Genomic DNA, 12,037 nt, shown 5'->3' with positions numbered 1-12,037 from the left:
TCCACCAGATGCGTGTGGTTGCATCTGCGCTCCAGCATGACAGCGGAGCTGATACGCTTCAGTTCTAATCGATGACTGTGCTTCCACCGGCTCCGTCACAGCTGCGGCGCTCCGGAGCAGATATAGAGCTTCTATTTTTGCCGGACGCAGTAGCATAACGTAGCAGCACAGAGCAGATCGTGTGGGACGGGAAGTCGTGCACAGAAACAAAATAAAAGACGTGTTCACGGAGGATCATATTTCCCTGCACTACACCTTGAAAAAGTCATAATAACATGGCTCTTGTCCACTTCGCTTCTGCCGCCAACGTTGTAGAAGCCGATGTGTTTCCACAGGTCTGCTTTTCAATTAGAAGGAGCTGTTCAGATCTCATGGCGAGGTAGGTAACTGCAGTCAGCCATGTTTGTTTTCCTCCGTGCGGCGTGTTCGCTCCTGATGGGCTCCACATAGTGTCCCAGAGATGACGCGTACCGCGCTTCTTAGTTATGCATTTTAGAACCGTCTTGTGTTACTTTATCTAAATAATCGAAATTTGGACGTTTGTGAATCGATTCAGAATCTTCCACGTCCGAATAGCGATGCATCCCCCACTCCTAGCTAACATCTAAGCTAACAATAAGCTACACAGAAGGAAAACCACTCGTCAGACTCTGTCAGAGGTGACAGTGTAGAAATAGAGTAAAGGCCTGGGTAGGGAAGTACGGGGTAAGTGCTAGGGTAGGAGATGCTCTCTGAAAAGCTGGGTCTTCAAGAGTTTCTTGAAGATGGATAGGGATGCCCCTGTTCTGGTAGTGCTCAGTAGGTCATTCCACCATCGTGGAACGATACATGAACAGAGTCTGGATTGTCTTAAGCATGGTGTAGGCACTGCGAGACAACTATCCTTTGACGACTGGAGTGACCGAGTTGTGACATAAGCCTTTGCATTAAAGTAGATAGGAGCCATTCCATTTAGCACTTTGTAGGCTAACATCAGTGACTTCAATTTGATGCTGGCACAATGAACAGAGGGGTGACGTGTGCTCTTTAAGGCTGATCAAAGACCAGACGTGCTGCCACGTTCTGGACCATCTGCAGAGGTTTCACAGCACAGGCTGGGAAACCAGTTAGGAGGGCGTTGCAGTACTTAAGGCAGGAGATGACCATAACGAGGTGGTGCACTGCAGAAGTGTGACTAAGCCAGGATACTTTGAATGATCGTCCAGTGAGGTACGATTCAAACCAGGAGTGTGCTCTCCCTGTGAATCTCATGCTAGAGGGTATGGACAAAAGAATGCCATGGTTGACTGTGTCAAATGTAGCCTACAAGTCGAGCAGCATGAGTACTGAGGACTTAGTTGTCTGAAGCTTCTTTTAAGGCTTCTGTCACAGCCAACAGAGCCGTTTCAGTGGAGTGGCCACTTTTTAACCCAGATTGGTTTGGGTCAAGGAGGTTTTTTTGTGAGAGGTATTCTGTGACCTGTTTAAAGGCCATCTTCTCAATGGTCTTAGACAGAAACGGGAGGAGAGAGACCAGCCGATAATTCTCACCTTGAGTCGGAGGCAGGAAAGGTTTCTTGAGCAGCGGTGTTACCTGAGCTTGCTTGAATTTGGTAGGAAATGTACCCGATGTCGGTGAAGCATTAATCACATGTGTGACCGCTGCAGTTACCGTAGGAGCTATGGATTGGAATAGATTAGTAGGAACAGGGTCCTGCGGGCATTTAGGAGGACGGCTACATATGAGAAGTTTAGACTCACAGCTCTCAATGAGAGGGGTGAATGAAGAAAATGATGCAGTAGGACTTTTGCATGCCGAGTTAGTGGCACCCTTGATTTGGGAAGTTGAGTGTGGGCAGTTTGGTAAACTGCTTCTAGCTGGCACTTTGTCAGTAAAAAATTAGGCGAAGTTGTCTGCCATCAGATTGGTAACAGGTGGTGGAGGGTTCAGTTGACTTTTGAGGGTGGAAAATGGGTTTCAGTACTATTGTAAATCTTGTCAAAAAAGAAAGCCTTTTTTGCAACAGTGACACTGGTTGAGAGTGATGACAGTAGTGCCTAGAATGTTGTAAGATCTGTAGGATCTTTTGATTTGCGTAGCGATTGGAGGGTATCATTGAGCAGATTTGGTGGATAGAAGACCCAGACTATCCAGACAAGAGCTCAGTGTAGAGCAGAGGGACTCTGTGGCCTCATTAACATCAAGGGAGGAGAATGTGTTGGAGGTTGGAAGAACAGAGGCAACAAGGGAGAAGTGGGTGGGTGACAGGTTGCAACGGAAGTAAACCATAGGGGTGGAAGCAGTGGGACTTCCTGGGAGATTCACTCTGAAGTGGATAAAATAGTGGTCAGAAAATGCAGAGGTGTGACAGACAGGGCCTCTGTGGCACGTTTCTTGTGAAAATGAGATCTAGCTCTTTGGCAGCTTTATGAGTTTGAGGACTGTGGTCCAAATGGAGCTCAAATGAGTGCATTAATATCAGAAAATCTGATGAGTTAGGACTGTGAAGGTGGATATTCATATCACCAAGGATTAAGGTTTTGGTGTTGTTTGGTTGTGGGAAACCTACGTGAACTGGTGACAATAGGAATGGGATTGAGGCACATTTTACAACCAGGTGGTGGGTCAGAGTGACATGGATATGGTAAGTTGGACAGGGTTGCCTTGTTCAGGGGCCTTGTTCAGTGGACATGCGCAGGTAGAAATGCAGGTCTTTACCCCAGAAGGGCTGAACATGAGAGCTTACGCTAACGATCCAGCCATAACCCCTTATTTTATAATGCCCTCCCAATTGGACACAGCAGTTCGACACGTATTAGCTGATTGCACTTGGCTGAGACCGCCCACCAAGAGGTAACCAAGGAGTGGTTTCCGAGAGGTGAGTGACTACCAATTCAAAGCCCCTAACCAAGTAAACATAATAAATGTGCTAAAATTGACAAGCTCTTCCTCTAACATGATAAGAGGACTACGGTAGAAGCTTTAAAAAACAAGCCAAACAATCTCCCGATGCTAATTGTTTAGCATAAACACTTCAAGTCCTAGGCTTGAAAACCTCAAAAAGGCTTTATTTGGTGGAAAATATTTTCAAATGAATTTTAAAGGGCTAAAGATAGCATCTAAATATATTTCAAAGGATACTTCATGTTTATTTCAGCCAGTAAACGTTTACTATTTAAAATGATTTCTGTAAAAAACTGATAGTTGCCACAAGCTTTTTGCCCTGAAAAGTTCAGACTTGGTAAGACCTGAATTATTCTTTAAGATGTCTCATTTGAAAGATGTGAACCTCCAATATGGAAGCCAGAGGACACAGTTCATCACCCTCTGTGGCCTTCTTTTGTTTAGGAACAGTATACAGTAATATTGCTGTAATTCCTTTAAACTAGTTTATCTAGTGTAGCTACAGTCAAACAGAGACAGAAGAGATGATTTCAAAGGAAAACATAAAATACCGACACACAAACATGGCCTCAGAACACAAGTGTCTTAACAGTCCTAAAGTGGGACATTATTCATATCCGTGTGCTGTATGTTAAGTCAGTAACAGGCAGCATCTCATTTACCTCATGCAAAACAAAACAAAAAAAACACTAACAGTAGTTCTCAATGGTGTCAAAGAATGAAAAGTTTACAGGAAACTCTGGATGGACCAGAGACGAGAGGAGGCACGCAAGGAGGGAAAAGAAAGAGAAAGAGAAAATTAATTAAGTTCAGCTGAAGGCAAACAGGAAAAGCACATTCCTAAAAACACTACAAAGAAAATTGTTCGGGGTCGGCGGGGCAGCAGACCCAGCGGGTCGGACAACGTTTTGAGGTAAACTACCTTGTGTGGTGTTTCTGTCATTGAGCAGCTTCATCTGACTGTTGGGCAGGATCTTGATCTCCGGAGGATCCGGGCTCTGGCCGACACGTGACGCCCTGAGAGCGTTCAGGTACTGCAGACGTGTCACCTTAACATGGACCAAGCAAAATGAGCCATTAAAGATTACCACCACTATTTATTTCATTGTATTAGTTTTAAAAGGTTTAGTTTCTTTTCTCTGTCCAGTTCTGTTCTATTTATATACAACCAAATGTTATATCAAGGCACTTTAAGATACAGTCCAATTCAAGCCAAATTATAATAAATTCAAATTCCATGAAATCCAAATAAATCCAAATAAATCCTATTGTCATCTTTTAATCTGTCATGTTTCTTTGAACATCGATTATCAATTTATTTGATGTACCTAACTGCTTTATGATGCCAAAACATAGCGATTACACACATTTTTGTCAAAACTTAGACCAGATTCTGACTTTTATACAAAACTACAACTTTTTACTAATTGCAGCTAATGAGTAAGATTTGGCTCAACATATTTGATTTTTTTCCCCTGTTTAAAAGCACTTTAAAATCTGAGGAATTGACTATCAAATCAATGAGGAAAGATAAAATCTGACTTACACCACAGAAAGAAAATTAACAGAACTAGTTAACAGCTAGCATATCTAGGCTAATTACCTCATGGATTTATTATATTTCATGTGGTTAGGCTGCCTTTAAATTTAAATTCATCATTGATTTATTAACAAAAGACTTAAATAGTGGAAGAGAAAAACTACAAACATTACCCTTTGAAAGCTCATTACCTTAAAGCTACATAGCCTCACTCAACAGATTAGCTTTTGACTTTTAGTATATTTAATGTGATTACGTGGTAAATGTACATTTAGAATCAATGGTTTCACTCTAGTTAATTTATGACTAATTAATTAAATTGGAAAAAAAGTTAAAGAAAAGAAGCGTGTGCAGTGTGGTTTTCAGTGTGATGTTGTGTGTGAGTTTATGTATGTAGTGATTTTATTATGTTAAGCACTTTGCGCTGCTTTTTTTTGTATAAAATTTTTTTTGTATAAAATATGCTATATAAATAAAGTTTGATTTGACATAATTCATCATTAAATAGTTAGTTAAATAGTGAAAAAGAAAAGTTACAAAAAAAGCTCATTTTGACAGCCCATTACCTAAAAGCTACATTGCCTTACTCAACAGATTAGCTTCCGACTCTCAGTATGTGCATTTAGAATAAATTGTTTTACTCTAGTTAATTCATGACAAGTTGAATAAAAGAAATATAATGAATTGTTTTTCAAAAACCTAACTAGCAAAATTTTAGCTAGCCAGGGGTTTACCTTACCTGACTCCCGCCCTCTGGTATTCGCATACCATCTGGGACAAGCCCACAACCGACATGATTTCAAATGGGGCTATTTTTTCTAAACTCGTGCATGTGATTGGATGAAGAATCTGTCCGTCATCTTGACTGACACGCCACTGCAGCCACTCCCAATGACTCAACCCGTGACGTAGCTCAGACCTTACCTGACTCCCGCCCTCTGGAGCATGAATGGGCGCCTCACCGCACCGCACCGCGCCTCACCGCACCGCCCCTCATTGCACCACCGGCTCGAATCCGCGTCTAATCGCGTCTTTGCATTGACTTTGTATGTAATCGCGTCGCCCGACCGCGTCCGGTGTGAACGCACCGTAACTCGGCCATTCATCCAAAGTCCCACCCAGCGATTAATGATTGGCTCTGATTATTTTCCTAATCGGACGAAACACATATGACTCCCAGGCTCCTCAGATGGTTGTGTGAGGAAAGGGAACGCCCCCGCGTGTAGTTGGTGAACGCAGCCAGATGACGTGAGTCAGGTTAAGGTTTACCCAGACTAATTTTTAAAATTGGTTGAACAATTTTTACAAAATCTGTAAATTTATCTAGTTTATTGGACAAAATAGTGCAATTGGAGACAGAAATGAATTTGTTTACATAGTATATTGTTTCCTGTGTCCCAATAATGATCAACTGATCTCTATTTAACAGGTTTTCACTTTGAATGCTGTAAGTGTATACGAATAAAAACAGTATATAATTTGACTTTTTCATGGCTGAAAAAACGATGTGAAAACATACAGATTGTAAACTCACCCGTATTAGCTGCAGGTCAGTGAGAGCTCGGACGGTGTAATCTGGACAATAGCTGGACGGGCTGGTGGCCTCTGTTGACTCGAAGGGATCTCTGGGAGAGTGTCGCTGGGTCGACACCGGAGACTGGTGGACTGCGATCGCACCACCAGCATGTGCCAAAACATTGTTATTTAACCATTAACATGATTAAACTCTGCTTTTGAACAATTAGTTTTAAAGTTAAATAAAGTTAAACTCATAAAATGAGGCAGCATCTTTACTAATAATCAAATATTTGCTTTTTATAGCTGCTCAAAGTTAGCACACCATAGTTACGACTCACTTTTCAGTGGGGTTCAGGTTAATGTTTAGAAATGCATTTTAAGACAGTCTTTTTAAACCAGCAGCAAAGGTCACTGGTTTTCCTCCTTCCCAGTTTAACCCTTGCACCTGGTAACAGAAACGTGTTTAATGCACGTCTCTGGATGCTTGTGCCACACGCTGTTCAATAATCTGGACGTGAGCAGGAATGATTTATCTATGAAACCTTTAAAATCTCCCTTTATAAAGAGCATTATCAGTAATATAATGGTGCATTCATGAGCCCATGAGCAGTCATCCAGCCCATATAACCCTGAAACATGATCATTACAGTCATTTGAAGACATTTTTGTTATTTTATGTCATTTCTAGGTTATCAGAAACCCGCCTGTGTGAACACCACACACAGAAACCTGAAAGATGCTTGTTTCATCTCTTTTAAGGTGGTATCTTCCCTTTAAACCCACATCTCCCTGCAGTTGGTGCTCTCACCTGAAGATGGCAGCGTCAGAGCAGACACACCGTAGTACGTAAATGCCCCATTTTCAAACTTCAGCCCCTCTTTGCCGATTTCCACCTCCACGCGGCCCTGACGACAAATAAAGAAAAAGATTATGTTGCATGAAGTGAAGAAAAACTGCCAATTATCTTCTCTTTTCTGTATAACGTTGTTTTTATTGTTAAGAACTAAATAAAAATAGGTGTTCGGCTGTTTTTTCTTCTTAATAAATAAATAAATAAATAAATGGGACGTAATTTGGCAACACTAAGAGGCCAACAGGGCAGGACTGCTGGCTCATCTTCTTTAGGCTGCTCCAAATCCTCTGCGTCCATCTCCCTCTTCATGTCCTCCTTCCCCACATCCATGAACCTCCTCTTTTCCTGCTCCATCTTCAACATCCTCTGTCCAGTTATATAGTTTCTCTGGACAGTATTCTCTTGGCTTCTAGTTCTACAGTGAGGAACCTTGGAGTTATTTTTGACCAGAATTGATCATTTGACTCATAAAACAGGTTTCTAGGACTTCCTTCTTTCACCTTCGTAATATTGTTAAAATCAGGAACATCTTGTCTCAGAGTGATGCAGAAAAACTGCTCCATGCATTTGTTACTTCAGGATTGGACTACTGTAATTCTTTATTATTGGGCTGTCCCACATATTCTCTGAAAAACCTTCAGTTGATCCAAAATGCTGCAGCCAGAGTTTTGATGAGAACTAACAGGAGAGATCATATTTCTCCAGTTTTAGCTTCTCTTCATTGGCTCCCTGTTAAATTCAGAATAGAATTTAAGATTCTTCTCCTCACATATAAAGCTCTTAATGACCGAGCTCCATCATATCTTAAAGATCTCATTGTAAGATATTTTCCTAACAGAGCACTTTGCTCTCAAACTGCAGGTTTACTTGAGGTTCCCAGAGTTTCTAAAAGTAGGATGGGGGAGGCAGAGCCTTCAGTTATCAGGCCCCTCTCTGAGGAAGCAGCTGCCAGTTTGGGAGGCAGAGCCTTCAGTTACCAGGCCCCTCTCTGTGGAACCAGCGGCCAGTTTGGCTTCAGGAAGCAGACACCCTCTCTACCTTTAAGTTCAGGCTTAAAACTTTCCTTTTTTATAAAGCTTATAGTTAGGGATGGCTCAGGTGACCCTGAAACATCCCATAGTCACGGGCGGATCTAGAGGCGGGGCCAGAGGGGCCGAGGCCCCGCCTCTAATTTGATTGGCCCCTGAAGTGCCCCTGTCCTGTCAATCACCTGGCGAGAAAAACAAGTGGAGAATTAAATGATCACTGCAGCAGTTCCACCCCCAAACTGTGGGTGGCAGTGCGCTGGTTGTGTCAATACAACTGAATAGAAGAAGAAAAGTACTAAATCTCAAATGGTGCACTTTACTTCAGTGTTCATGTTGTAGTGTGCATGGCGTATTAATTACTTGAATTCGAGCTGGAAGCTTAAGAAGGTGACTTTGTTATTTTGTGAGTCATATCTTCTTGTTTGTTGTTAAGTTTAGGTTTATATTAAACTAAACTGTGACTACATAAAACGGTTGGCTTCTAAACTTGTTATCCACTGCACGTGTCATAAGTTGCTATTTTGTTGGTAGGATAGCAATAGCTTTGACCTGCTTGTTCAACGCTTAACATTAAGATATGTGATTTTGTGTTTTGTGTAATATTAAGATTTTGGCAGAGATAGCAGCAGACAGCATGAAAAGAAAGTCAAAGGGAATTGAGCAGTTGTATACATGGTTTTTGCTACCTTGTTAGGACTAGCGACTATAAACAAATATAAGAAGGAAAAGCTGCTATAAATATGTTTTGTTGTTGATGAAAGTACTAAAAGTGCAAAAACATTTGTTTACTGACAGGTTAGGGATAGGGATTGTTTTGGTCAGGGCACAGTTCAGCATTCACTAATTTTGAATGCTAATATGTTGTTGTATATACAGTTAAAAGCTGTTATGTTTTATGTGTTTTATGTACCCTTAATGCACACTGAATTAAAGCAATACTATGTAACATTTCTACCTTAAAATAACAGCTTGAAAAAAATTGTCAGAATGAGTTTTAATATTACAATTGGCCTGTCTCCTATGCCCTTCGGGGGTCTGAGTTGGAAAAACTGCGCTATGTAACTTTGCTGGAGCGGCCCCGTGGCGGCCCGGTAGCGGCCCGGGAGCTGAGCGGAAGTACTTCGACTTGCTTTCTGGCACACCTACCACAAAAACAAATAGACTCCTCTTACGCTCCCAGGTACATTTGATTACTCTTACCTTCTCGGTCGACATAGCTTGCACCTTCTGACTCCTCGCCGGTTCGTCAACAAACGTGAAACGTGAAAGCGAAAGGGTCTTGCATTTATGACAGTGTAACCGTACATTACCTCCAAGCCTGTAGGGGGAGCTCCATAATGGGCTTTTTGAGAAGTTACATTGTATTGCTTTAAAAAAAAGAATTATTACAAACGTTACTGATTCATGATTTTTTTATTTCAGTTTCAAAAGGGATACTGAATTATTCCTTTTTGTTTTTGGATAGTAGACTAGAAATAGATGTTCTTTACTGTCAGTATACTGTAGAAAAGTAAGTTTAAAAAAAAAAATTGCAATATGTAGGTATGATGTATTACAGTATGCAATACACTAAACAAAATATCCAAATCAGGTTGGTAGCCTATTTACCATGACGCTATGATTGGTAAATTAATTGAGTAAGACTATGATGTTTTCTCACCACCTGCTGGATAATGTATGTATTGCCTTGTCGCCAATTGATGTTTATTTAAGCAGCGTCATCACTGGATATCAGATGGTGGTGACACTGTTGGCCCCTGAAGGTTACATTTGGCCCCATTGTGGCCCCTGTTTCAGAAAAATCCTAGAACCGCCACTGCCCATAGTTAAGCTGCTATAGGCCCAGCCTGCTGGGGGAGCTCATCTGTCACACCTTTCCTCACTTTACTCTCTTTATGTATATGTGACATTATTGTGGTCATTAACTTGTGTTTCTCTCTCTCAGCAGGTGTCCCTGGCCTGGTGTTACAGTGTTTGTTGTCCCCTTTTTTCTGTCCTCTCAGTCCCCCGCTGGTCGAGGCAGATGGCCGCCCTTCCTGGTTCTGGTTCTGATGGAGGTGTCTTCCTGTTGAAAGGGAGTTTTTTCTCTCCACAGTCGCCTCGTGCACGCTCAGGACGAGGGATTGGATCAATCAGAAGTTTCAGTGTATGAATTAGAGTAATTTGGATGACAATGAACTGGACTTTATGTCTGAAGAGCCTTGAAAGGATATTGATTGTGATTTGGCGCTTTATAAATAAAACTGAACTGAACAGAAAAATTCAGTGTATCCATCTCTCTCTCCCAATCACCCCCCCCCCCCCCACCCGCTCCTCACATCTCCACCTTTCATCGACACACATAATTCCACCTCTCCAGGCTCTCACAATGTCGCCCACGGAGACTCCTGCCTGACCTCATCCGTCAGCCTGCACCACCCTCACACCCAGCAGCACACCTCCTCTCTCCTCAGAGCAATCTGCGGTGCTTTTTCTCCTCTTTAACATGCATGCACCACAGTTTCTGTAGTTTACGTTTGAATGTCTCTGATGCTGCTACATCTGAGGCTAAATGCATAAGCTGATGCTGTCAACATTTAAATATTATTATGATTATTAGAAATGAATCATAAAACCATCATCGATAGTCTTAACTTTCTTACAAACACTATAACTGTTATGAGTTAGAGCAGAAGAAGACTACTTTTTACTGTAATAAAATATGCTTTGTTATACGTTACTGTTACTAAATGATCGTATTGAATACGAATTAAATGTAATATGTGCTTTTAAAAAATGTGTTAAAGAAAATATGAAAATTGTATCATTTAGAATAAAAAAGAATTTTTGGTTGAGAAACAGCATCTGTATCCAACTCTGAAAGCTTATTAACTTTTATGTTCTGTTTCTAAATTAATTTCAGAAAATAATCATCAGAAATATGATTAACGGCAGGAAACCAACTCTAATCCGTCATAAAAATACTTATTTGACTAATTTTTACAGTTTTTCAGACAAAAGATCTGAATTTAAATGTTCGACTTGATTTTTTTGTACTTTCAGCAGTTTTTATTTTTTTTCCTGTAAATGATCATTTTATTTTTCTGTTGATTAGAAAATCTAAAGTACAGATCAGAGGTGCAAATAAATCATTTTATTATAAGGTTTTTTTCCTTCATTTCGGCTGTTTTCTATGAAAGAAAAAACACTGATGCTGCTGGTTACTTAGCATCAAAGCAAGCGATTTAAATCAGATTAGAGCAGATGTTTGTGTAAGAATTAAGAGATTTTAAGTGAATGAAATAATAAATATGAACACAAACTGTTTTCACTACATTTTAGCTAAGAAATATTTCTGTTTACAGCCTTTATGTCATTAACTAGCTTCACATTTAAAGCAGATGTGAGAGTTAAAGATGTTCCGACCTTTTGGAAACTCAAATCGTTCAGTTTTATTTTCGTTTGATCGGTTGAACAATAAGAACCGGGGCGGCGTGCGCTCGTACCTGCAGCAGCAGGATGAAGTAGTCCACCGGGTGGTTGCGGGTGTACAGGTAGTGACTCGGGCTCAGGCGGTTGTTGTGGTCGAAGGGGACTTCCTGGTTGACGCTGGGGTGGCGCAGCAGGTGGAACAGGACCTTCTCAGACACTCGGGCCGGACTGAAGTGCTCCACCTCTGCAGGGGGTCACACACCATCGTCTCAGAAGTAACTAAGTACATTTACTCGAGTATTAAGTACATAAAAAAAAAGCATTGAGTTGCTTTATATGCTTAAAGCTATCATTTTCTTCCAGTCTGACCAGCTTTGCAGCTTCTTATAACCTCTATATTGGTCGAATTTGTGTTGAATTGAAGAAATGTTCTGCTTTCATTTTTACTGTTTAAACCTGTTTTCATTGTTACGGTTTCTTTAAACCAGTTTTCAGCTTTAAAGATAAAAAATGTCAAATTATTTTATTTTTAAAGTTTCCATTTTTGACCAGATCTCTTAAAAAACACGATTAAATGAAAAAAAAAAAAAAAAAAAAAAAAAAAATCACATTTTATTTGAAATCCTTTATATTTTGGGGTTTTTGTTTAGATATTTCTCAGCATTTTCTTCATTTTTATGAACTATAAAGTATTTTGTTTTTAGGCTCGTTTGGTTTGTTTTAATTTGAGATATCTAATATTTATTGTTTTTCATTTAAATCAATAGAAGAAACCATCAAACACTGAATCAATGAACCAATCA

General features: G+C 40.5%; 1 protein-coding gene across 2 annotated transcripts in view; it reads right to left on the bottom strand.

Annotated features, from left to right (window-relative positions):
• cnnm3 (cyclin and CBS domain divalent metal cation transport mediator 3) overlaps positions 1-12,037 on the bottom strand; it is a 37,534-nt gene that overhangs the window by 16,602 nt on the left and 8,895 nt on the right. Inside the window, exons 7-11 of one of the 2 annotated variants that reach the window (XM_075455813.1) lie at positions 11,309-11,478; positions 6,751-6,847; positions 5,959-6,089; positions 3,807-3,933; positions 3,547-3,623 (exon numbers count right to left, since the gene is read on the bottom strand). In XM_075455813.1, the coding sequence (XP_075311928.1) occupies positions 3,574-3,623; positions 3,807-3,933; positions 5,959-6,089; positions 6,751-6,847; positions 11,309-11,478 (575 nt within the window). In that variant the 3' untranslated portion in view covers positions 3,547-3,573. The remainder of the gene's footprint in view (positions 1-3,546; positions 3,624-3,806; positions 3,934-5,958; positions 6,090-6,750; positions 6,848-11,308; positions 11,479-12,037) is intronic. The other variant, XM_075455812.1, reaches the window with a different exon arrangement.

This window comes from Odontesthes bonariensis, chromosome 22 (genome assembly GCF_027942865.1).
Source record: "Odontesthes bonariensis isolate fOdoBon6 chromosome 22, fOdoBon6.hap1, whole genome shotgun sequence".
In the NCBI taxonomy this organism is placed as follows: Eukaryota; Metazoa; Chordata; class Actinopteri; order Atheriniformes; family Atherinopsidae; genus Odontesthes; species Odontesthes bonariensis.
Note: the sequence above shows the minus strand (reverse complement) of the source record. Positions and strands in the feature narration are given on the sequence as shown.